We start from the raw sequence: 26,870 nt of genomic DNA on the forward strand, positions 1-26,870 counted from the left end.
CCGGCCAGATGAAAGGACAGAGTGCTGTGTTCCTTGAGGGTAAAAATGAACAAGTCAGAACTCGTGCTTTGCATAAAAGGCTATATTTCCTTATAGCAAAATTTCAATGTGACAAATGCTCATTTCACTGACTGTTATCACCGGTGGTGCTGTCAGAAACACCCGACTGCCTGCCTCACCTGGCCAAGGGTGTAGTCCGAGGGCAGGGGTATCCCCATCAGTTGGGCCATGCGCAGGAGCAGCCGTGGCATCTCTCGTAGCTGCTGTCTCGCCTGCTGGGGACGACACGTCCATGCGTGGTCCACCAGATACACACTGCAAGGCAGTGCATTCAAGTTCACGGGGCTCCCAAAACAACCACTACTCTGTGGCATAACTGAACTGTGGAAAGAAAGCTATCCCTCCCTTCTTTCACTATATAGCAAGCTACGAGCATTGGACTTCAAAATGCTTCTATTAGAGCTTGTTAATTTGAAGTTGGTTATCCGAAAACCTTGCTTTACAGAATTTCTGCAGTTTTATCTTCTAATTTAAACTTCAAAGCATAACTAGAAGCAGCAGCCAGCACTGATCAGGTAAGTTTGATGATTTTGGGAGCCATGTGCCAATAGCAAAATTTGATTGTGACACAAAACCGGGAAAGTGACGGCTTTTGGAGCCACAAGGTAATAGTCCATGGAGACGTCAATGAATTACAAGGGAAGCAATCCGGCCTTATTGCTGCCAACGGAAAAGGAAAGAGAAAATGGTGCACAGTATGCCACATGCCCAGCAGACATGCAAGCCCGCACTGGAGAAGCCGTGCTTTACACAAGCACAGCAATCACACGCAGGCAAACTGTCACTGCTCCTCGCAAATCATGCCGCAGCCTGTTCTTCCTAGACAAAAGCAATATCATAAAGTCCAGTCTGACAGAATTCACAATGTATGCAGACCACCGATTGGCTACTGCTCCAGCAACTCGTGTGCCGATGCTGCTTGGCAGAGTGCATTGAAAGTTTCGTGCATCTGTCATTTTTTTGTTCCATTACTCTTTGACCGTAAGCAGTGACCAAGGTCAGCCTTTTAAAATATTCAAAAAGGAACCATAAGCAAAGCAAGGTGTGACCCTTATGCGATCATAGGGTGAGAGAAAAGAGGTGATCATTTCAAGAATCAAAAGAGCCAGTGATAACGCAAGACCAAGAAAGTGTGCGTGCCATGCAATGCCACACTCATATCTGCTGCCAAGGAAACTGAATTCGGGAGATTCCCTAATAGAGGAGGGAGGGATCTTCTCCCACGCCCGCTTTTTTTTTTTCAAAGACTGTTCTTTTTTAAGCAATGACCAGGCATCTGCAGGAAGGCAACTAAATTACACTTTTATTTACATGTTTACAAAGTGGCTCCACAAGCAGCAAGCACACACTTCTGCAGGCATTTCATTGCAGCTCTTTCAAAATTTCCTCAGAATGTGTTTTTTCCCTTTACACTTTTTTTCCAGGTATTGGAAAATATCAACAACAAATTCATCTACTTTTGAAGTCAGGCCCAGTATTGCAAATAAAGCTGCTATGGGCGCTAGTTGGTACGACTTCACAACTGTTTGCGCTGCCAGGAAATTCACAAAAGGACAAGTGAAAAAAAAATTCACCGACAATTACGACACTGCCTAATGCGAATTCTGAGCGCAGCTTCGTGTTGGGGCAAAGCCAACTGTGTCTGAAGTTTTGGCTTTCGCCAAGGTATCGACTACGCCATAAATCATGAAGTAAGACAGCACCCCCTAAGCCATTATTCATCTTTCTACGGATAAACGAGGTACCCGCTACACATCCGTAAGGTATTCTCTGCACTGTGTTGATGCTGCATGTGGCTGATGACGATGAAGAATTATGGCTGAGCACTTTGCAGTGGGTGGGAAGCATTAAACCACACACTTGTTGCACAATTAGCATTGTGTGATAACTGGTTGTTATTTTACAATTCTGCCACACTACATTACATAGGTTAACGGAACTGCCCAACCTGACGCCTGTATAGGGTACTTATGCAAATGAGTTTCAAGCACTAGTGTAGCTCTGTGGTAGGATACTCGACTGCCACACAGAGGGCCCGGGTTCAAATCCCATTCGATGCTGGGTATTTTTTTCTCATTTTATTTCTCATGTCTGTCGGTTACGCCACCGACAGCGACGGCGCTCAACACAGGAACGGGCGCCTAAGAGCTGTGCTCTAAAAAGACAGGTGATGTGCACTCTAACAATTGATTTATTTTCGTGCCATACACAACCTTATGTACAACACAAAAAGAAGAGAGGGAAAGCAAAAAGAATGGCAAAAAGCCCATGTTGCACATCAGTGCAACATGCACTGTGTGGGTGTGGACGGCGATTTTAACTGATGTGCAACACGTTCTTGGTTTCTGCCATTCTTTTAGTTTTTCCTTTATTTCTATCTTATTTTCGTGTTGTACGTAAGGTAGTGCCTGGCACGGAAATAAATCAGTTGTTAGTATGCGCACCACCCTGTGTGTCTTCCTTCAATTGTCCTTTCGCCAGGTTCCTGGCAGCGTGAACAGTCATGATGTCACAGTATTACCTTTTCAGCTGCAACACTTATTACAAGGTGGCATGGGCATCTCACTTTAATTATACTTTCAAGCACATCCACAGCGCTGCAGCTACGCTGTCCTTCTTCCCTACATAGCATTGGCATCGTCCGAGCAGAAGGCTGGTGACAGGAATACCAAAGGATGCCGCTGCATGCGTCACCAATGTTGCGCCCAATTGCTTGACCCTGTAGAGTACTTAAGCAGAGTAACCTGCTCTCAACAAGACCCGTATCCTGCCCATAATGTGTCATGACGATAGGATAAAGTTGGGCCTCGCTATCATTGCTTCCGTCTGTTGTGACAGCAAAAGATCTGCGATTAATCGCGATCAAAACACGTTGCTTGTGGTGACTCTCAGTTTCACCGACAATAGCAGTCATTTTCCTTCGTGCACAGCAATGACATTCCGCAATGTCAAAAACATCTTGCGCAGCAGGGGTTCACGTGGTCAACGGCTCCCAGGCAAAGGTTTTGCTCCAGCAAAAGGTGGTTCACCGTTACGAATTGTGAACGGCTGGAAAGAAAGCCAATCAACCATGCAGTGCATTAGGGTCAATGTTAACATTACTTAATTTAAGAAATAGAAGTTCGTGCAAGACTCAGTCGCATGCTTTGGAAAATCCAAAAATATGCCGACTGCCCAAGACCCACGATCGTGGGTGTAGTGAAGGCCATGTGTGAAACATATGAGCTGGGCTTCGCATGAAAATGACTTGCGAAACCCATGCTGGGCTATGACGAAAAAGGAATTGGATTCTCAAAAAGAGACCAGATGGGAGCAGATGACCACCCACTATACTAGTGAGGGAAGTAGGACAAAAGTTGTCGGGGCAATGTTCACTTTCAGACTTGTGCAGGGGGATGAGCCCTCCCAACTTTCCGATCGTTGGGAATAGCACAACCTCTTTCAAGGGACTGGTCCAACAATCTAGTAAGGGTTAGGGAACAGTAAGACTTTGTATTACTCAAGACTTTAGAATGCTGTCAATGCCACAGGAAGAGGAAGATTTCCTATAATGCTCTGAATGCCTGATCTGTCAACTAGAACCGGGTCCATGAGAGAAGCATCATAACGGGCTAGCCGCAATTATCAGAAGAGAAAAAGCCACTGCAGAAACATTCCCCATTGACGGCAGTGGGGAACTTCAGGGAGGAAGCTGCCTTATAACCAAATGGGAAGATCAATGGGGAACTTCAACCAATTATTTTTTCTTTAAAACAACAATTGTAATAATAAAATTTGCCACGAGTATTTATTTCCTTTCCATTCAGGTATAAAGCCAATTTTTAATTGGAGCACCAACGGTATAAATTGCGTCTCAATGTGGACCAAAATGATCGATTTTGTCGAATTTGTGATTTTTTTCTCTTAACATTTAGGAACATCAGTGGTCTGAAAATATTTTCAACGCGAAATGTATTCATTACTCAGATATCCATACGTAGTGCAATGTCTTATATAAGGGACAAAATATGCAAACATAGAACATTTTGGCGAAACTTCTGGAAGTGTATATGGCAGAAAAATTGCAGTAATATTACTTCGCTTCGAATGCCTTAGACAAACGCCTTTGCTTAACATCTAAGCCAAATTTGGTATAGAAACAAGAAACGATACTTTCAGAATAATTTTTCTGATAAACAACCCTCGGACGACATTCTGCGAAATTCGGAAGGCCACCACGTGACCAAAAAACTTTTTCCGTCAGAAATATTCTAGTAATTCACTGATTTTGATGCAAGAAATCAGCATGATTTTTTTTCGAGTACATTTGAGATGGTCGCCAAAATAGCTGGGACGTTTGGTGTCGAATGACCCCATAGTAAAAAAAAATGCACGGTACAATCGGACAAAAAATAAAGAGGAGGAGGACAGGGATGAGAGGAAGGGCAGCACACGGCTACTCCAGATTGTGCGTTCTTGTAGCAGGGCCAAGCCCCTGTCCAAAAAAATTGCTGACTGACAGTTGCACAGCCAGCCGCTCATTGTCTGCATTGCAGCTATCAATCGGCGATTCCCTACAGTGTGTGTTAGCTACACTGCGTGCGTCATAGAGCAAATTTTTTAATCTCCAAGGCCTGTACACAACGTGGGGTGAAAAAGCAACGTCTGCATTACCTGGGTTTGCTCTCTATTGAATAAAGCCCGCATTAGAAAAGGATAAGTGCTGCAGAAGTTCATTATCAGCTACCATTTGCCCATCAATATATTCTGGGGGCAGTTTGAAAATGGGAAATTTCAACAGAAATTTGCATGTATTGAATGCATTTACTGCTCACAAGGATGGCTTGATGGCCTAGTTGGTAATGCTGCTTGAAGGCTACAGCACACAAAGACGGGGACAACAGAAGAAAGCACAACTGCAACTGATACTTTATTCTCTGAAGGAGGAACCTTGTATGCGCACTTCAAGCCAAAGAAGCAATCTTAGGCACAGCACCAGCACGAGATAAAGTTACAACAAACCTAACACTCATTATTTTGCACACAGCCTAAGACATGTTTACGTCCAAAAATTCTATCTCCTTAGTGGAGAGGGTCACAGAGGGAGCACTCACACAGCTGTATTTTTGGCGATCAATTTCGTACGCTTCAATCACGTGTCAGCTTATCCTGTTCCTTCGTGATTACCGAGCACTGCCCAAAAGTGGTTCACAGGTACAAGCTCTGCAATGCATTGACAAGTAGCCTGATATGACTGTCTTTCCTACCAAATTCTTACGCTCCCTGAGCCTATCGTCGAGACATCTACCGTATTGTCCGGTAGTGATTGAAGCGTACGAAATTGATCGCCAAAAAGGCAGTTATGTGAGCGCTCTGTCTGTGACCCTCTCCACTAAGGAGATAGAATTTTTGAACATAAACATGTCTTAGGCTGTGTGCAAAATAGCGAGTGTTAGCTTAGAATAACAGAGAGCTGAGCTAGTTGGTAAGTATTCATTCTAAAAAGACAGGGCGTGCAAACACGGACACAAGAAAGAAGTCAGTGTCCTGACTTCTTTCTTGTGTCCGTGTTTGCACGCCCTGTCTTTTTAGAGCGAGTGTTAGGTTTGTTGTAACTTCATCTTGTGTTGGTGCTGTGCCTAAGATTGCTTTCATTGGCTTGAAGTGCGCATATAAGGTTCCTCCTTCAGAGAATAAAGTATCAGTTGCAGTTGTGCTTTCTTCTGTTGTCCCCGTCTTTGTGCGCTGTAGCCTTTATGATGCATTTACTGCAATGCATGGAAAGTGGGACAGTGAAAGCCTTGGAACTACTGTGGCCACCATTGGGGACTGGCACATTTTAAGATGATAGGCCAAGTTTGGATTACCTGGTGCAGGTTAATTTCTAGATCGAAATAATATATTCGGTTTCAAAGAAACGTCCAGGGTGCTGGCCATGTCCATCGCTTGAGATTCAATTAACTGATGTCGAAATAACAAAAGTCTACCACAACACAATTTCGTATTCTTTTTTTTTTTTTTCATACCTCACAATAAAGAAAGTCTTAAGAAGCTGCTCTACAATTGCTGGGTACACTTTGCTGCAGTGGCTGAACAGAATTATGTGACAAGAAAAGCAGGCAAATAAGGTGTAGCTCTTCCCTGCAGAAAAATGATGCTCTAACAGTAAATTCACTGGAGCTGCTGATTTATATTTTCGTCCTACATCGCCATTTTGTGGTGCTGCATCAATCAGTGAAGCACACGAGGAGATCTGAGCACCACAGAGCCACTCACTGTTCCGAATCCTGGCAGTGGACGCCCTCCTCTCGTGTGACGACCACTTTGACCGAATAGTTCTTGGCTTCATCTGCACTCTGCTCGGCAGTGTCCATGACCTCATCTGGAACTGCCGAGTCATCGTCACTGCATTCCTGCACCTGATCAGAAGTGAAACAATCTGGTGGTAACTGGTCAACTTCAATATAAAACGTTACGCAATTCATGCACTGACGTACTGGCGCTCTGCAGGTAGCTGGCTGCTAGCATAACGTGTGGTTCCGTAAAGTGCCATCAGATGGCACAACATGCCCATGAAGGGGCAGGCAACCTTGTATGTGGCACGGGCACATTCAAGGCACATGCACCAACGGCCCGACAACACCGGCAATGCACGATGGTTTGTGCTCTGGCAACACCGGGTGCACCCACCATTGTTGGTCGGGCACAGTCCAGGGGTGATCTACCATTGGACGCAAGGCGAACCACTGGAGACGCAGGCACTGCAGTAGTGGCGTGCAGGGTCGTCACGTGATCTCACCTTGCTCCAGCAAAGGGAAGCAACAGTTGAACGTGCTGCTTTTAACCAAGATTTCCAGCCGTTTTCCCCTTTGAACAGCATTCTTTTGCTCTCACTTCATGTGCGCGGACTTCTAGAGACTACACAATTTGGGAGAGTGCAGTCTACGTTACCGGTGGCACGGTACTTTACTGCTCCACGTCACATTCTGCTGCGTACATGAAGGAGCCAGGCATGAACTTTCACTTTTACCCTGGCCCTGCTTTGCGTGATGCTGCTGTCACCTGTCTTTCCTTTATCGTTGTTTACAGCTCTTGGGGGTCCTTGCTTATCTTCAGAATGAGCCCAGCTAGTGTCATTCCTTTTATGTTGCTTTATGCTACAGGCAACGACATGGCCGCCTTCAAACAATCATTCACCAACAGCAGCCCTGAAGTGTCATACTGCTTATCAATGAAGCTGTAAATACTGGACACTGGTATTTTCAATGAAACATAAAATTGCCAATTAGACCACAGTAAGCCACACCTTGCAGTATGCTTGAGCACACAAAAGCACGAAGTAATACAGCCGGCGGGAACACGGTGCATTTACCATTGAAAATCAAGCCCTATCGGCACCGTACTTTTTAATCACGATTGGCCCCTTTGTGCAAGCTGCAGAACAGAGTCAATCGTCGAACATTTTCATCCCAATGTGGCTCGATGGCGATCGAGAATGCATCGTGTGGCAACCGTAGAAAATCTGCACGATGAGAAGCAACGGATAAATATTAGAAACACGCCACAGACGAACTTGTGCTCATGTAAAACGTTATCTAGCTACAACTCCGAATGAGGTGCGTGCGTGCATACGGCTCTCGTACGTTTGCCTCCAATCGCATGAGAAAGGCTGCGGCTGCATGCAGCTCTAAGAATGTTGGGCTGCTTCCCACAGAGCAGAGAAACCGCTTGCATCATTCTTTATAGGGCTATGTGTGCTAAACAGGAGTGTAAATTTGTGCATGCACTTTCTTTGCCCTGGCAGTCACACCCCATTTTTAGATGCAAACCTACGATGACTGAACTTACATGGTGGCCATGTTGCACACACTTCTAGCGGCAAAAATATGTTTCTTTGCCGAAAGCACACACTAAAGGCCATCAGATGCTTCCTTTCAATCGGCACAAAATGGTTCATCTTTTCTAAAGCGGCACGTGATAATATGGAAGCCTTTGGTGCTTGGCCCCCAAGGCTTCCATATTACTACACGCGCTTCTTTCTGTATTTTCACGTAACCGACTCGTTACACCTGTAACCACTGCCTTGTGCGTGCCGCACCAGCATGTCGAACATTCTCGATTATTTTAGATTGTTCTGTTAAGCTTGAGCGCACAATGTGAACAGTTGAGTTTGATGTGGAACAAACGCGGCCACCAACGATAAGCCTGGAATCTTCTATCATACCCGCCAAGTTTGGAGGAACGGAGTCCGGGAGATCTACTCAACGAGGGGGGGGGTACTGCAATAGCAATTATATGGACACTGTAAGGGGGATTTTGCGGTCGCCGCTGATCTGTACAGAGTCCAAACCGAGAACGCCGCTTACGCATCGTCTCTTTCACGTGCGAGTAAAAGCGCGCTAGCGCTAGGGGCAAACGCGGTTGAAGCAGAGATGAAACGACCCGGCCGTCACCATCACGCGAATGGCACATGCGATAGCATCGCTCCGCGTGCGAGGCCTGTCGTCGCTTGCTTACCAGTTATTTCGTCGAGCAAGGGACCATAAGGGGCGCCGCTGAGGCGGGGACGGTCGCAAGCACTGGCGAACGCGTTATCTCGACAGACATCGGTAACGGCTACTCTTTTAAGTGCTGGACTGCGGCGCAAAGTGCACAGCTACTTCATGCGCAATGAAACTGAGTTGAACGTTTCTACCATCGCAAAAAAAAAGAAGAAGAATCCTTTCTACTACGTGGCCAGACAACTTTGCTCATGTGGCCAGAGAAAGCACTGGACGCGCGGGGCAAAACTGGATTTCCGGGAGATTTTCCTATGACCCATACAACCGGGAGAAACGTTCAAAATCCGGTAGTCTCCCGGGTAATCCGGGAGACTTGGCAGGTATGTTCTATGCACCATGTATAAATGCCGAGGTGCCTTACCACTGACCATATTTCGTGATGGCCACCGACTATTCCCACTGCTATCAGTGTACAGCGTGAATTGATGGTACTTTGAATTTCAATTTTCAGGTCACAAGTTTGCCCAATAAAGAGTTGTGCACTTCCCAGCCTTGCTGCAGCCTTCTTCACTGTCACAACCACATGACAATATCAGTGGCCATGGCAGAGAATTCCGGCAGTGAGGGCAGTGTCTAAGGCATTATGAGGAACGTAATATTTTTTAAGAGCGGCTGTTTAGCATTTTGCACAGTCAGTGACGAAGCCACAGCAGTATTTTACTTATTTCGTTGTATTGCTTAAAGCAGTCTCTTTAATGTGCTGAGCTAAAAATATACACAAAATGTTGGCCTTAGCATCTGCTTGGTATTCCATGGTATCACCAGCAATGCTCACAAGAGGCAGGGGGTGAGCACTGTGCCCTTGATATGCTCTCACTTTACTGTACACTTCAAGCATATCTGTGTACGAGTTCACTGAGGAGAGAAGTGAGGGCCAGCCCTCCTGTTTGGATTCAGGTCAGATACACCTGCCATTAGCTTTAGCACACTTGAAATTAACTAAAATGTCAGCTGCATGATACCCGCGAAATTTCGACCATGCTTTGTTTTGTTTTTGTCGCGAATTGCTAGGTAATCTTTCTAAGATACCCGCACTCTCCATTTGGAGGGGATGGATAGACAACGGATTCACCCCGCGTGCACGTAAGTGGTTTGACTGTGACCGGCGATAGGTCCACGTCTGATCCAACGGGGCAGGGGCAAGAGCAGACAGACAGCGTACATACAAACAAACGTCCAATTTAATACAACACTACAAAAGCATGCGAGACAAACAAGAATACACAGACTCCGTGCGCCAAGCCTCGCTGCCTTTACGCGATGCACAACGCACATCACGTGGTGACTAACCCCCCAAAACACCCAGAATTCCCCAACCCACTCCAAATAAATCGCCCGCATCTTCCCACGGGGGGAACTCGAGTAAATGCGTCACAGAGTGGTGGGGGTATCGCGTGAATGTTGCGTAATTGGGTACGGTTTGGGAATGCTTAATTGTTACACGATGCGCACACCAAGTACGACTTGAACGGCTCCAGCGTGCACGAAGTTCCGGGTCCGCAGCTCGCTTCAAACGCTTGCGTTCAGCGTCGTATGCTCGTCTCTTCGCAGCCTTGTCTTCTGGGTTGCTTGCTGTTGTTGACGCCGACGACGGTGAGGGTGGGGTAACGTTGCCTTGAACGAGTGGTGGGACGCTGAGTGAAGGTAGTGTTGCTTCCATCACATCTACTCGAGTCAAGCAAAGCGTCAAGTCAAGCGAAAGCCACGCAAAGACGCCCTTGACTGAATTGCGAACGCACGCTCCGCCGCTTATATACACACCGCCCGCGTTCGATCGAGAGGAGGGAGGGAGAGGCTTGCTGCCGGCACGAGACGAGCATGCGCAGTGGGGGTGTGGACGGCGCCGCCGACGCGACTAAGAAATGCTCCGCATTTAAAAATACACACGACATTAGACATACAAACACACTGCCAACATATAAACAACAAAAACAACTAGCGATGGATAAATAAACAATGGATGCAATCCGATTCAAAAGGTCCCAATGAGAGAGGAGGAGCCGTTGCATGCGGCGTTTATCTGGTATGGGTGCCTCGTCGAAAGTCCGAGCTGGTGGGCTCCGGGCTGCTGCTTCTCTGTCTTGCGCTGCTTCTCAAGGTTCAGCAGGTACTCAAGCTACACACCGCTGCCGAATTGCCCGATCTCAAGCCACAGGTTGAACTACGAAATTAGGCTGCTGGCCACCATTGGCCTGACCTCCAACACTACGTCCACACGCTTGCACGGTCCAACTCCGAACCCACAGCAATTTCCTCGTCCTCTGCCTGTCGTCAGTCATGGAACCAGTCTTCCAGTACACGGAAAAGCGGCAGTTTATTCCTCCACCAGCGGGCACTCTGTAATGCAGTCCAGCTCACTCCACCACCGTCGTGTCCAGTGCACGCATTTTGAGACAGTTTTGCACTCTTTGTTTTGTTTTGGTCTTGCACTCTGCCTTCTACCACGGCCTTTGGTTGTTTTTCGTCTTGCTCAGTGTCTGTGGAATGGATTGGTCTGCAGCCTAAATATTATGCAGTGTGATCAAGGATTGGGATTCATCAGTACTTAGGTCTTCAATTGATAAGCGCAACAAATTTGAGAGTTCTCAGCACTTCTTCCAGTCAACTACCTGTTCTTTAAAGGGACTGACAACCAATTTTTAGGTCACCTATTTTCTTTAGCGTAACGAAACGCTAACTGGTCAGAGTGTCTAGTCACGGAATTGTAACGTGGAAAGTGTCGTGAAAGATTTTAATCAGAATTTTCCTATCTGCGGCGAATATGAAGTCTTATACACACTTGATAACACATGCTGCAAACAGTGAGCGCGAGAGCGGTTTGTGTTCGAGCGTGGCGGTTACTGCCCATGCGTGCACTCCGTGTGCATGCGCTGCGGCTCGACAAGGGCCACTGGCGGCCGTGAAGGCAGCGTCGCTTCTCACCGTGCAACTCCTTTTACCTCGTAGGCAGCACAGAACAGAGGGGGGATAGATAATAATGTACATACTCTAACTTTGAGGTCCAATAACGGCGCGCATGACAGCATCAGACTATTGTTGTATCGCTAGTTTCGGTTTCAATGCAGAGTCTAGCAACAGTGGTGGCTCTGTTGTCTTGTATATATGGGTGTTCTAAAATAAAGCGGCATTCGGTTTTTTTGTGTTATGATGGCTTGTCCTTTCTCTTCTTCGCGGCCCCAGGCCGTGACACCACATTGGCGACGAGCTTTAATGAAGGTGTTACCTCGCCTGTAGCCACGCCACCCGTCATGAGCTTCTCCGGCCCCACCGCCACCGTTTTTGCCCGCGCAGGGCCGCTTGCCGGTTCCGTGGCTGCAATGGTTTCGCATGTTTGAAACCTTTCTTTTGGCCTCCGGAGCATCGGACTTTACGCCCGAACGACGTAAAGCCCTCCTGCTACACAGTCTGGGAATTGAAGGTCAATGTATTTTCTTCACACAGCCCCCTCCCCCCCCCCCGGATTTTACCGCGACTGACGTGAGGTCAAGAAGTTGGCCGCTGCCCCATCGTCATACGACCAAGTCGTCGCTGCGTTGACACAGCATTTTGCCTCCGCAAGCAAAGTTGTCGTGGAGTGCCATCGCTTCCGCCGCTGCACCCAGCAGCCAGGCGAGTCCATACAAAAGTATGTCGCCGCTTTACGGGAGTTTGCTTCTTCGTGTTCTTTTGTCACCATGGACGACTCTCTCCGCGACCAGTTCGTAGAAGGCATCTAGTCAGAAAATCTTCGCGAATGTCTACTTTTAGAAGGGTCATCGCTCTCTTTTTCACGTGCCGTACTCCTGGCACAGCAACTCAAACAGGCTGCTCAGCAAGTTCGTGAGCTTGTTCTCGGACACGTTCAGCAGCTAACTTCACGAGGCGGTCGGTTTTCAAGAGGTTCCATGCGGCCACGCTCGTCTTCCCATCGGTTATTGTCGCCGCAGTCGAGCCCCGTCGACATCTGCACAATGACTCAGTTTCCCTTGAGCGCTTCAGTGGCTCGAACAATGCATCTCCATACCGCTATCGCTGTGGTTCCCGCCAGCACCGTGCTTCGTCGTCCTCCTGTCCCGCACAAGGTCAGCACTGTTTTCCCTGCGGTTGCATTGGGAACTTCCGCTCAGTTTGCAACAGGCGACAGCGTCATTCCACCGCTTCCGTCCATGAAGTCGAGTGCCAGGACTTGTCCAGTGATGCTGAAGGGTTAAGGGTTCTTACCGTGGCCGGTCTTGCATGAGCCGGCATTTTCGTTGACGTTTTCATCGCCGGCAAGTCTTTGCAGTTTTTTGTTGACTCAGGATTCTCTGTTTCCATCTTGGAAGAGAGCATTTTCAAGCAATATTTTGCTAATGAGTCACTTCTTTCCGCTCCACGAGTGAAGCTGCTCGATTACTCCAAGCGCTGCGTTCCCGTACGTGGTTGTTCCTTCACGGAAGTCACGTTCAAGGGACGTACAGCCTATCTCCCCCTCGATGTTGTGGCGGAAGGTACATCCATCCTCGGCATTGATGCGATCAGAGTTCTGGACCTGCACACCAAAGGGTCGTCCTTGCATTGCTTCGAGACGTCGACCATGCCAGTGACGCTCGACGCCGCTCAGCTCTCAGGATCGTGCCAAGTTTCCCCAACCAACTCCCTTCCGAAGACCCTGTCTAGTGAGTTCGGCTCACTCTTCGGCCCGGGCCTTGGGTTTGCCAAGGGCTTCGTTCATTGCATCAATGATGCGATCTTGTACGCATTCCAAATAAGCACGAAGGTGTGGCGTTACATCCAGCCGCACGCGATTGGTCAAAGCAGGGCCGTGACGTCTGTCGCGGTTCACATTGGTTATTCGCATGCGGCTGGATGTAACGCCACGCCTCCGTGCTTATTTGGAATACGTACAAGATCGCACCACAAGACTCGACTCGAGGTGCTTCCTGTGACATCGAAACTTCGGCGTCTTCTACTGACACTACAACCTCAAGTTTCGGAAGAGCTCCATAGATTGGAAGAACTGGATGTCATCGAGAGCATTAATGCCTCGGAGCGGGTGTCCCCTATCATTGTAGTAAGGAAGAAGGACGGTGGCATTTGACTCTATGACGGCCTTTGGGAACCTAATAAAGCTGTCATTGCCGATAGTTTTCCGCTTCCTTACACAGAAGAGCTCTTGAACAGCCTTGTCGGTGCAACCATCTTCTCTAAGTTGGATCTTGCATCTGCCTACCACCAGGTTCTCCTGCACCCCGAGAGCCGAGACTTGACTGCATTCGTGACTCCCGAAGGCCTGTTCTGTTTCAAGTGTGTATGCTTTGGGCTGGCGTCTGCCCCCGCAGCCTTCCAGCAGCTTATGTCGCAGATTCTCAAGGGGTGTTCTGGCGTTTTGTTCTACACAGACGATATTATTGTGTTCGGCCACACCGAACAAGAGCACTTAATGAATTCGGCCTCAGTTCTCCGCTGCATCAAGGCCGCTGGACTCAAGCTCAACCACAAATGCACCTTTTGTGTCAAAGAATTGTCCTTCTTGGGCCACAGGGTCACAGTTCAAGGCATTTCACCGCTGCTTGAAAAAGTGGATTCAATACTGGACACCCCCGCACCTACTGACGCGCTGGTCTGCATTCATTTCTTGGCTTAGTTGAGTACTACGGCAAGTTTGTTTCCTGCCTTGCTGCAGTCGTAGATCCGATGCGTGCACTGCTCCGCAAGAATCAAGTCTTACCTGGAGTGATACCGTTGATGCTAGTTTCCGGAAGGTCACGTTCATGCTGTCATCCAGCAGAGTACTTCAGATGGTTGATCCCGCTCTTGCGGTGGTTGTCTCCACGGATGGGTCTGACTGCGGCCTTGGGGCCGTTCTTCAACAAGTAGATGGGCACCAGCTACGCACAGTCAGCTTCGCATCGCGCACTCTATCCTCAGCAGAGAGGAAGTATGCAGTTGGTGAACGGGAGGCACTTGCCTGCCTCTGGACCTGCGAGTGTTGGCACACATACCTTTGGGGACGGCGCTTCACACTTCGTACGGACCACCGAGCCTTGCCCTCCCTTCTGTCATCTCAAGGCTCAGGAAGACGTCCTCTTCGCATCGTGCACTGGTCAGAACGTCTTATGCGCTATAATTATATGGTGGAGTACCGCAAAGGCTCGGAAAATCAAGTTGCGGATGCCCTGACACGCCTTCCAGTGCCTGTTTCGCAGGAAGATGCCCCAGTCAACCAAGAGGTTGTGTCTCTCATTGCCCCACTCTGCCTCAACCCAGAGCAGTTCCAGCAGTCCCTGCGTGAAGATGCTACCTTGGAACAAGTAAAGGCTTATGTCTTATCATCTTGGCCTCCCCACAAGTCCGTCTCGTGTGAACTACAGCCATTTTTTGCTGTGCGTGAACAACTGTCTGTGGTCAACGACTTGCTTTTGTGTGGAGAATGCCTCGTAGTCCCTCCGTCCCTTACCCCAGAGGTTATTTCCACTGCAGACGAAGCACACCCTGGGATAGTTCACACCAAGGCACGACTGCGAGAGTGATTTTGGTGGCCTGGAATGGACAGACAAGTGGAGCTTGCCATCCACAACTGCTTAGTTTGCCAGAATGCAGGCAAGAGTGCCAAGACTGCAGTAACTCTGCCGCAACCTCTACCCCTTCCAGAGTGGCACACGATTGCCGGTTCGCCATCACCCTCGTAGACTACTTCTCCAAGTGGCCGAAAGTACAGTTCTGCAGCGAGGTGTCGACGCACACAGTGACAAGCTTTCTGCTCTCAGTATTTTCTCGAGAGGGCTACCCCAACTAAGTTGTGTGCGACAACGGCCCTCGGTTTTGCTCCCGAGAATTCAACCAGTTCCTGAAGGATCGTGCCATTTGCCTCTCACCCTTCGTTGTACTACCCCCAGGCAAATGGACTTGTAGAACGCTTCAACCGTGTGTTCAAAAACTTCGTACAGACAGCTTTGCTGGAACATAGGCCACACCGCCCAGCAGTCATCGCGTACCTTGGCACCTACTGGTGCACACCGCACACGACAAGGGGGGTCGCCCCGGCTCTGTTGCTGCATAGAAGGCTGCCGAGAACACGTTTGGACGTCGCCGGATACCCGTCCTCTTCTTTCTTTAAAGACCCAGCCACCGAGCTCAGTTTGCTGCGTCCGAGGGTGAAGCAAAAGCAAAAGAGCAGCAAGAAGCAGATAGATCTTCGTCGAGCCGCAAAGACGACCAACATCGCTGTTGGAGACTTCGGGTGAGGAAATCCTCCATCACCTTCATGGAAGACCTCTCGTCTGGCAGTCCCCGTAAAGTGGTGGAACAGCGGGGACGGTCCTCTTTCCGCCTCGATGATGGCAAGACATGGAATGCATCTAAGCTTGCCAAAGTTCCTTCAGATTCCTATCCTTTGCGTTCACAGGAGACTTGGAACGTGCCAGAGACTAGCACACCTGCGTCGCCGTCACTGAGAAATACTGAGCGATAGCTGCACGTGGGGCATCACAAGTGGCGGCTGCAGCTCTGCCTGTTCCTGTGACCTCTCATGCAGCTCACGACGCCGACACGCCTGAGCCACAGGCAGGTGTGCCTCTTCCTGCTGCGGTGGCCAACCAAGCTGCTTCAGACCCGGGCCTCCCTGAACCACAACCGTGTCCAGCTCCGGTGCGGGTTAAACCACCAACGTCAAGACTCTCTCTGAAATGCTACGACGACTACGTGCGATAGTGGTTTTTTTTTTCTTGTGCAGTTTGTTTCTTTTTATTCATCAATAATTAGTAAGTGACAAATTTCGTAGGGAGGGCAGGGAGTTTCATACATTTTGTATACAGAGTATTCTTTTGTAGTTGTGTCAACTGTTTCTGGGTTGGTGCCTGGTCATTGGGTTGGTTATACACCTTGTGACGAGAGTTGTGCACAAAGTACCTTCAATTAACACACTAACAGCGTACTTACACATAAGGTTTTAGGGGGGGGGAATATGTTGTGTCACTAGTTTCTATTTCAATGCAGAGTCTAGCAACATTGGTGGCTCTGTTGTTGTCTTGTATATATGGGTGTTCTAAAATAAAGCGGCATTCGGTTTTGTTGTGTTATGGTGGCTTGTCCGCTCTCTTCTTCGCAGCCCCAGGCCGTGACACCACAACTATGTCACTACGTACAGTAAAGTGACCAACTTCATAATCCAGCTTCAAGGCCCTTCCGCTAGGCTGCGCGACGTACCAGTTTTTGTTACTTTTAAGCACAATTTAAAAATATAAATCCAACTCACAATGTGAAAAGGATGCTAAAATCGGTCACTATATTTCATGGTCTTTTTTCATTTCTACCAGGATCTAATCGCACGTTCTGCCCAGTCGTCGGTCCCTTCAAACTTCATAGCATATGCAACAGAGTTTGTGTTTCTTGCATCTTAAGGGGGCGGTTCCACCGTTGCCATCTTGCAAGTAGTTGCATCCGACCCACCGAATGAGGCCACTCGATCGGGACCAGAAGGACAATGTTCCGGTGGAGAAGCTCCCGAACTTGTGCTGGTGCGCCACACTGGACGAGGAGGGGGCGGGAAGTTCGCCGTTGAGGTTTGAAGAATTGAGGCATTGAGCAGGAGCTTTGTTTTTCTCCCGCTCAACATCCTCCTCTTAAGACCTTCGCTCCCTTTGTCCCCTGCAGTGCGGTGCTTTTCACGGGAGGAACTGCGCTGCAAACCGCTCACGTGAGCTGTCGAGCCTGCCTACATACAGTGCCGGAATGCGGGGCTGGGTGACCAACTCTCTCGCAGAGGTCACGTCACAAGCGAACCATAAGACATTACATCCTTCCGTGTACGTACGCAAATAATCCCCCTCATTCACTGATGGCCACTATCCTGTTGTCAGCTGCTCGAGCTAGACAGCGGTCATATGACAAACTCCCTTTTTCCTTTTCTACATACTTCCTCAAGTAAACAGCCACTTGCTGCTACCACTCTCTGCTCTAAAGGTCCATCGCACAGGGAGTCAAAGAAATGGCGGAAGAACTTTTGAAAATCCCGTGTCTTTACGGGCCAGAATCGTTCTGGCCGCGGCACGGCCTTCGTCAAAAAATATATACGTATAGAGGATGTGTTCAGATAAGGACGGAGCAAGGGGGGTCCCGACTATATATTTTGTTTTGCACTACATTTTTTATGAAATGGTAAAATGTTTCTATAAAAAGGAATCAACCTCTGTTTTGCGAAAATTATCACGGATTTCTAGGAAAAAATTTATGTTTACCTAGAGGTAGAAAAAAGCACTTTTGCAACTTTCAGATTTCACAATTTTGGAGGCTTATCACTAAACAATTAACGCATTGTGGCCACCAAAATGAATTTTTCGTAATTCTACGCCCCTCGCATTATCGGCCTACGGAGAGCTAATTTTATTCCACTCAGAGTACATTTATGAAAAAAATGACAAACTTCGAACTATGAGCAACTGCCTCTGGCTAACCTCAAATTCAGGGGTGTTTTTTTACAACTTTGGACAAGGTTCTGAAGCTGAAAATATTTCTCACAAGTCTACAAAAAGTAATATGCCAATTCAGAAAAAAAAAGAATATGCAACCACATAGCATATTTACTTTGTTATAAAATCACAAAAATGCCATAATCACAAAATTAGCAAAAATTGCAGCATTTTATGAAAATTTTTATGAAAATGATGAAGAATACCCAACCGAGACTGCTGAATATCGTGCTGCAAAAACATCTTGCATTATTCTATTTGAAGTGACACCATTAAGCTTATTTTAATACCCATGTATGGTCTAAACGACAATGTGAGACACCCTTATGATAAAATAAACTTCATCGATATATTTAATGTTTAGCTCACTTTTTTCGTCTTAATAAAAACGAGTGACTTGGATTGTGTCTTTTTTGCCCATTTGGAGCCACAGAAAAAGCTGAGCTTCAATTTTCAAGGCACATGCGGCTGTGTTCCTACTATGGTAGGTTGAGGCAGCAGGCACGCACAAATGTAAGCGCGTGGTGTGGAGTGCAAAGCTTTCTACACGTCAACCATTTTAGTTCGGCGCAAAGAGTGTCTGCGCCAAACAGGGACAAGCCTCTCACGCGATAGAGAACCCACCTCACGCAGAACAGGATAGGCTCACTAGATATAAGGACATAACAAAAGCATATCTAAATGCCAGAAGGATATCCCCATCACCACGTCCCAAATTGAACAAGAGGCAGGCTGTCGCCTGGAGATAGCTCCAGACGAACACCTTCCCAAACCCACTGCACCTGAAACGAACCTACCCAGACAAGCATCACGACGACACACGCAAACTGTGCCAGGTAGGGCCAACAACACTCAAACACATGTTGCGGGAGGGTAATAATGTTATCAGAATGGCGGCAGTTACTCCGGAAACCCTGTCGTCAAGGTGGGCTGCCGCTCTGCGCAGCTCGGACCTCAGCATCCAAATGCGGGCAGCCAGCAAGCCCGTGAGGCTGCGCTGAGGCAAGACCTTGACATTGCCCCGTGGCAAACCTAAGCCTGGGTTGCATTAAACTTGACTGGACGCTCAATAAAGGTTTATCCATCCACGATTGTTCAACTGCATATAGCATAGGCACCGGGAATGCAATAGCCATTAGAATCTCGTTTGCGCACAAGGCAATCCCACTGTGTGCAAGTCAAACTTACATCCACAAGATCTTTCAAATCGCTGTTGTGTGAAAGGCACGAGGTGCAAGGCAGCCCCATTCTTGCATTCCTCATACTTCGTAGTGAAGCACCAAGCAAGAGAAGCTTTATTAACGACACTATAGCAGCATCAGAATTTGCGTCAAAAACGCTGCATGCAATGGAGTGCGCAGCCCAGTACAGCGACTATGAGCAAGTGTCATAGCACCCACACAACTAAAGAGAATAAAGAGTTCGCGCACTTGTTTTTGCCTAGATGGTGCCACCCCGTGACTCTGCCCCACCAATAGGGATGCACAGACCTCACCAGCAGCGCTCGCTGGAGGACTCTGACGGAAAGATAAAGGAATGTCACTGTCTTTAGTTTTATTCAGGTGGCTTTGTGGCAGCAGTATCAGAGTGAGAAGTGGAGTTCAGCCAAAGGTTATTGATTCGCATGGTGGCTTTGCTATAGCAGTATCTTGTATCTTAAGATAAACGATACATTATTGAACGTATCGGAAATACATAGAGATACTCGTCTTGCAGCCGATATCATGGTGCAGATGCAAGATACCCACAGAGTATCTAAGATACAAGTATCTTCAATACTGCCCAGCACTGGTATGCGTCATGGGTTATTCAGTCTATATCAACCCAGGAATGACAAGGACAGTCAATAGAAATTTTTACGCGGGAGCGTTAAGGACCCCGTGTTGAAGAAAATTCGGCGTCGGCAGCATTGCCAGTGAGTGAAATATCCTGACAGAGGCAAAGAATAAAAATCAAGATTCCAGCTGGAATCGAACCGAGGAATTCTGTGTGACAGTGAAGTATTTTACCACAGAGCCGACCAAAGCCCTGAAACAGCTTTTGAAAAAAAATTCTATGCAGGCGTCACGTCGGGTCTGTGTCAAGTGTGGTTGCAGTGTAGGCTATCCGTTTTCTAACGTTGTAATAAAAATGCTACATAAGTATGAAATAGAAACAGCGCATTTTTTACACGACGACAAAAGAAAACGACACGGACATGTCGTTCTCGTTTGTCCTCGTGTAAAAATCGCGCCGTTTCTATTTCGTATTGCAAAACCAACTAGCCCAAAGGTTCACTTTATTAAGCTACAAAAGTGCTTGTATGACTCAGCGAGGTATATTCAAGCGTTGCTCGACCCCGGAGGATAGCGAACGCTACGTACGATAAGCAGATCACTGCACTGTAGCGCGCACTCGCTTTCTAACGAACTGACATCTGTAGTGACGTTACGTCGGACCATAAGTTACACTTTAAACGCGAGTGTAGTCGACGTGCCTGGTTGGCACAAAACTACTCGATTTACGCAAACGCTTTAATCCAGCCGATAATGCTTGGCTCCAAGACAAAAGATTCAGCAATGAAACCCTACCAACTAGCTCAGCTTTCTGCCACTCAAGATAACTGCGCTCGAAACAGCCATCCGACAGCCACGGCTCCTTCCGAAAAGATCGTACCCGCCTTCGGTGCAGGTAGCACAGTTCTTTTAACGTACGGCGACGTAAGCACCGCTTGTCACTGCGCCGTTTTCCCACTGAGCTAACGCAAGACGCCTCACAGAAAACGTTCCGCGGTTAGTGCAAGCGATGACAGATAAGATTCAAGAAAGCGCCAGCCCACACATCGCAGGCTTGGATAGGCACTTTCAATTCTACGTACCTGCACAATCTGAAACACCTCGCCAGCGTCGAAGACCTGCGGCAGAAGAAAACACGCGGCTCAAACAGGGCGGGAAAAACAAGCGGAGGAGGACGTACGCTTTCCTGAAGCTTCCAGTGCAAGGTGGGCCAGAAATGCGGCGGTATTCCCGATGTCTCCAGCTGGTTTCGATGGCCGAGGACAAACTTCTGAAACTCATCGACGCAGTTTCTTGACGGCATGGTCGCGCAACGTGCCTCACGCCCAGGGTTGCCAGGTACTCGGAGAGCTACCCGCCAAATTTCCGCCCGTTAATAGCCCAAAAGTAGCCAAACGTAATTAATAAAAAATAGCCCAAAATAGCCAAAGAGAGCAAATATAGAAAAAAGGTTTCTATTTATTATAATTTATACACAGAGAGTTTATACATGTCTCCAATTGTGCTGCTGCTTGCAAGATCGCGTGTGTGGTGCAGGTAGCAGAAATAGAAAGGAAATGTCACTTTATTTGCTAGAATTTCTGTTTTCTTGTTGCTCTTTATTAATTTGTTTTCTTTGAAGTGACGACACAATGTGAGGATTGTAGTCAAAGGAATGGAGAACCCCATGGAGGAGATGAATGTTTTTAGTAATTGCTCATTTGGTATTTCACTACGTTTTTTTTATGTAGCGGCCGTGGTTTAAAGCAAATAACTAAAGCTAAATGATGCGGATCACATTCAGAGCATAAGTTGGAATCCACATCAAGCTAAGCTAAAGTAAAGCGGTAAATTATAACCTTTAAAATCAACGGTGATGCGTAAAATCTGGTGATAGTAGCTTGCATAGCACAGAAAAACGTTACGAGGGTCCAAGTTACTTCTTGCGTGCTATCTTTTACACTTTATATTTAAATCCACAAATTTATTCGCCATGAGAAGGAACAACTTAGCAGCATCGCGAAACCCGGCAAAAGAAGCTTCGCCTTAAAAGTCAGGGAATATATTCATTATTACTGACTACCGTAATTGTCTGGTGGACGCTGCTGATACCTGAAGAATGCAAACACACAAGTAGAGGATAGTAGAAAGAGTGAAGTAAAGATAACTCTGTACGTAAACACTTGATTCACAACGAACTGGAGGCACAAAACCACCACTAAAGAGGAGAAAGGGCACTGAAAAACAAACGTTTGAAGCGAAGGCAGGTAATAGCCCAAAAGTAGCCAAATAGCCAACGACAAAAAATCCCGCCAAGTCCACAAAAATGTAGCCCAATTTGGCTATTTATAGCCCAACCTGGCAACCCTGCTCACGCCGTTGTTTACAACGCAGTTGCTGCTGTTGCTGCATGTGACACGCTCACGGTTGCCGACGGTGTTTGGGTGGGTGTAGTGCGCCGGACCCAAAATCACCGGCGGCGGCGCGCGAACGGCGCGGGGTTCGTCGGACCGGCGGCGGTGCGGCGCGGGGGGGGGGGTGAAGCAGTGAATGCGATAAGTACACGCCGTAATGTTGCATGAAAAACGAGGGCTAGCAGCTAACTCTTTTTGCTCAGATGTCACTGAACTACAAAACGCTGGTGTATGACAATACGGCCCCTCCCGGGAGAGAAGCGGTTTTTGGTCCGTTTGTCGTATCAGTGGTCCGAGCGCGAAGCAGTGAGATCACGGCGCTCGCAGCGCTCATAGCGTGTAGCCGTTCGCTGGGGGATGTCTGCCGAAATAGCGCGCGTGCCAGCGCGCTCGACCGCGCCCTTATAAAAAAAGATCACAGTTACTGCTCGAGTTACGCAGTCCCTCTCCCCAGACATCCCTTCCTGCTCCTTCGCCCAGCAAATGACGGCGGGGTGTTTCCTACTGCTTGAGGAGCAATCGACGGCAGGCCTCGCACGCAGGTTGATGTTATTCCGTGTGACTGAGATGACCAGCTTGTTTCATCTCTGCTTTAGCCGTGTTCCTTGCCAACGCTCGCGAGCTTTTACTCGAATGCGCGGAGCGATGTTATCGATTTAGAGTTTATACGGAGCAAGACGGCGATGGTGAAAACCTGTCCTGAGTGTCCATACAATTACTCACGCAATAAAAATATACAAAAAACCGTCGAAGTGGGCGATCGCCTTTTTCCTGGAAAACTGCATCGTCTCCGCTGTAACGACTGCGTCCGTCAGAAGAATCATATAGTACGGAGCCTTTTTCATTGGTTTCGTTCTCGCCTTCTTACAGCGGACATCTTACATACCCTTCTTACAGCGGACATCTCCTCGCCGCTTACTTCTTCATAAAGCACGCGTACAAACGTAAGAGACCATGCCTATCAATCAAGTGCGAGTAGTGGTCTACGTGAGAGATAGCTGTTCACTCTCTCGACTTTTCTTTTATGTCCGTGTTTCCACGTCATGTCTTCTTAACATGAATATCTATATACCTACTAGCTCAGCTATATACGTGTTTGCCATGATCTTTACTTTTGTAAGCATTTCTTAGCGAACCTCAGGCACTTTGGGTGTTTCTATCTACGTATCTGTCTATCTATCTATCTATCTATCTAGCCGCCTTAGAGTGCCTCGATGCGCGCGCCCCCGCTTAGAGTGGTGTCAGCTTTTGAAAGGGCAGATGCCGCCTCCTCGGCCTTGGCGGCAGCGTGACCGCCATTTTGAATCCCCCGCCCGGTCACTTGTGCGTGGCGCGCGTGCTGTTTTTGGGTCGATGCTCGTTTCCCTCCAGTTTTATGCACTCGCTACCGTCACCATGGCCGGGTGTTGCGTGCCGCAGTGCACCAATCATTCCAGAAACGCTGGGAGCTTATCGTTTTAGAAGATACGAGGTTTCTTTGGACAGTAAAAATCAAACGTGACAAGCGGCATCCGAAGAACACATTATGCACTTGCAGCGTACGTTTCCGGCCGGTATTTCGAATGCACATCCAGGAATAATTCTGCCGGTGTTAACCTTGCGTAATAAATGGACACACTGATATCAGCTACATGCTCAAAATGCTTTGGTTCGGAGGGGATACAGCGCAAGAGAAAACGAGGACAAGAAAGGCGACGCACACAGAGCGCTGACTTACAACACTTTATTGGTAGAAAGGGAAGGATGAACATTTATACATTTCGCTGACATGCGCCACAACCGGAGCAACTGACGATTTTTTTTTTGAACATTATACATAGAGCAACCATCACTGCGCACACGGGCGTATCACTCATGGTCTGTTTAGATATGATATTTCATGAGATGAAAGTGCTATCGAAGGAGAGCTGATGCAACTGCTATCGAACTTTCTGATGAAGTCTGCCTCGATGATTTCGCGTGTCAACTGCAAAGAATGCCTGGCCAGGACCTCGCTCTTTTCAAAGAAGGGCGCGCAGCCACAGTCACGACAATGAATGCCCAAGTGGCCCTGAACCGTGTTGTACACATTGTTGTGGTGCTCTCTTAGACGGTCGTTTAAGCACCTACCAGTCTGTCCCACGTATTTCTTCCCACAGGACAGAGGAATCACGTATACCACGCCAGTGGTACAGGGCACAAACTGCTTTTTATGCTTCACAGAACAGCCATTACGGCTGCCACTCGAAGCAAACTTGCAAAGCTTGGACAACTTCTCCGGTGCGGAAAACACTACCTTAACGCCAGCACGTTGCCCTACCCTCTTAAGTTTGTGGGACAGATCATGTATGTACGGAAGTACAGCAAGTTTTTTCTTTTCAACGTGCGCAACTGGTACACGGTCATTTTCACCACGTCTGATTTGTTTTAACAGCTTTTCCGCCAGCTTTTCCGCCTCGCAGGACCTGGCCAGGCATTCTTTGCAGTTGACACGCGAAATCATCGAGGCAGACTTCATCAGAAAGTTCGATAGCAGTTGCATCAGCTCTCCTTCGATAGCACTTTCATCTCATGAAATATCATATCTAAACAGACCATGAGTGATACGCCCGTGTGCGCAGTGATGGTTGCTCTATGTATAATGTTCAACAAAAAAAAATCGTCAGTTGCTCCGGTTGTGGCGCATGTCAGCGAAGTGTATAAATGTTCATCCTTCCCTTTCTACCAATAAAGTGTTGTAAGTCAGCGCTCTGTGTGCGTCGCCTTTCTTGTCCTCGTTTTCTCTTGCGCTGTATCCCCTCCGATGTCTAACCAACACGCCCAAGCTTCGATACTAAGTCGCTTTGGTTCACGTGTGCATGAATCCTGCATTTTACTTCGCAAACATTCTTTAATGCACTTGGTTGGTCCTGCATCTGCCTTTGATTTTTGCTTTCGCTATTTTTGTGATTTGAAATGTATCATATGGAATATATTATGCATGTTTGTCTGCAGATCAGATCCTTCTTTTTTCTTAATAATAATTATTTGTGAGAATTTACGTCCCAAGAACCCCGATATGATTATGAGAGGCACCGTATATGGTGGAAGGCTCCCGAAAATTTGACCATCTGTTGTTCTTTAACGTACACATAAATCTAAGTACGCGGGCCTCTGTCATTTCACCTCCATCGAAATGGTGCCGCTGCGGCAGTGATTCCATCCCGCAACCTTCGGGTCACCAGTCAAGCACCATAACTAAAAGCACGGCGGGTTCTTGTTTTTTATATTCCTTTCCGTGTTTCAAGTACGCCTTCTGTGCTGGTCTGATGCCCATGTATGTATGTGTGCAGTTAAATGTTTTTTATCCTTCCCTGTTTCTGTGTTTCAAGGTTACATTTTCGTCCTGTCTTAAATAATTACGCAGTTCCTGTTTTTTTAATCATTTAGGATCACTGTGAATCGACTAGTGGCAGTTGTGTTTTATTATGTAATCTGCGCTTTATTTGTGTAATTGCTTCTGTCACAAATAAATGGCGCACAAATAAACGGCCTGTGCACTGGATAATAACGCGCGCACACACACACACAAACACGCGCGCGCACACACACACACACACACTGAATATCTTATTTCTTTGAGCAAGCATAATTTATTTATTAATAATGTAAGCCCTGAAGGCTCACAGAGGAATGCGCATACAAACAGTTCTCGCGAAGCGTCTATGCAAAGAAGACGCATGAAAACAAGAAGACGGGGAAGCATTGTTTACAGTAGACACGTTATGTCAGTAAAAAAATACAAGAAACAAAGTCAAGTTGTACAATTAGTACGTCATGGAAAACCAGTTAATGAAATAAAAACTCACAGGCTGCCTTATGCGTTCGCTTAAGACGGCTCGAAAGCGAAAGCCATCTTCTTCTTCTCCGTTTTTTGCGCACAAAGCGCGGTTTAACATTGCCTCCAAAATCGGAAGCACCTCCCCTGGTTTTGCACTGCCTTCGTGATCTGCCCACTTTTGACCAAGCTACGATGTCATGCGATAACGGCATCATATGACGTCACGCCAAATTTGTGAAGCTATGATGACATCATATGGTGGCGTCATCACGTGACGATGATTTTTTTGCATCCCTCGTCCCCAACGTCGCGGTACGCTGACGCCGTAGACGCGGGACGCCGACGGTCAAATTTCGCGTTTTAAAAAAGACGTCCGCCACGGTGGTATAGTGGTGACGGAGCTCGGCTGCTGACCCGAAAGTCACGGGTTCGATCCCGGCCGCGGCGGTCGCATTTAAGTGGACGCGAAATGCTAGAGGCCCGTGTACCGTGCGATGTCAGTGCAGGTACCAGATGGTCAAAATTCATGGAGCCCTCCACTACGGCGTGCCTCATAATCATATCACGGTTATGGCAAGTAAAAAAAACCCTCGATATTATTAAAAGAGACATATAAACGACGCCGTGCATCTGCCGCACAAAGTGTAAAACAGTATTGGAAACACTCAATGATATGCCCTAGCAAAAATCACCCATAGAAAAACCAATAGCCTATCGGATTATTGAACATATTGGTCAATTGGTATCATATTGGTCTATTGGTATCATATGGGTCTATAGGTGGCATGCTGGTCTATTGGACCTCTATTTGTTCATTGGTGTATTTGTCTATTGGCACTCTATTTGCCTATTCTGTATTTGTCTATTGGCATTCT

General features: G+C 47.5%; 1 protein-coding gene across 3 annotated transcripts in view; it reads right to left on the reverse strand.

Annotated features, from left to right (window-relative positions):
• The window catches only part of LOC119402446 (tubulin--tyrosine ligase-like protein 12), a 301,835-nt gene extending 279,645 nt beyond the window's left edge, over positions 1–22,190 (reverse strand). Inside the window, exons 1-5 of one of the 3 annotated variants that reach the window (XM_049418643.1) lie at positions 22,153–22,190; positions 20,984–21,121; positions 20,886–20,921; positions 6,316–6,458; positions 180–315 (exon numbers count right to left, since the gene is read on the reverse strand). In XM_049418643.1, the coding sequence (XP_049274600.1) occupies positions 180–315; positions 6,316–6,458; positions 20,886–20,921; positions 20,984–21,106 (438 nt within the window). In that variant the 5' untranslated portion in view covers positions 21,107–21,121; positions 22,153–22,190. Of the gene's footprint in view, positions 1–179; positions 316–6,315; positions 6,459–20,885; positions 20,922–20,983; positions 21,125–22,152 lie in introns of those variants that run through there. The other 2 variants (XM_049418642.1, XM_037669599.2) reach the window with 2 other exon arrangements.
• Between the last annotated feature and the right edge of the window lie 4,680 nt (positions 22,191–26,870).

The sequence above is a fragment of the Rhipicephalus sanguineus genome, chromosome 8 (genome assembly GCF_013339695.2).
Source record: "Rhipicephalus sanguineus isolate Rsan-2018 chromosome 8, BIME_Rsan_1.4, whole genome shotgun sequence".
In the NCBI taxonomy this organism is placed as follows: Eukaryota; Metazoa; Arthropoda; class Arachnida; order Ixodida; family Ixodidae; genus Rhipicephalus; species Rhipicephalus sanguineus.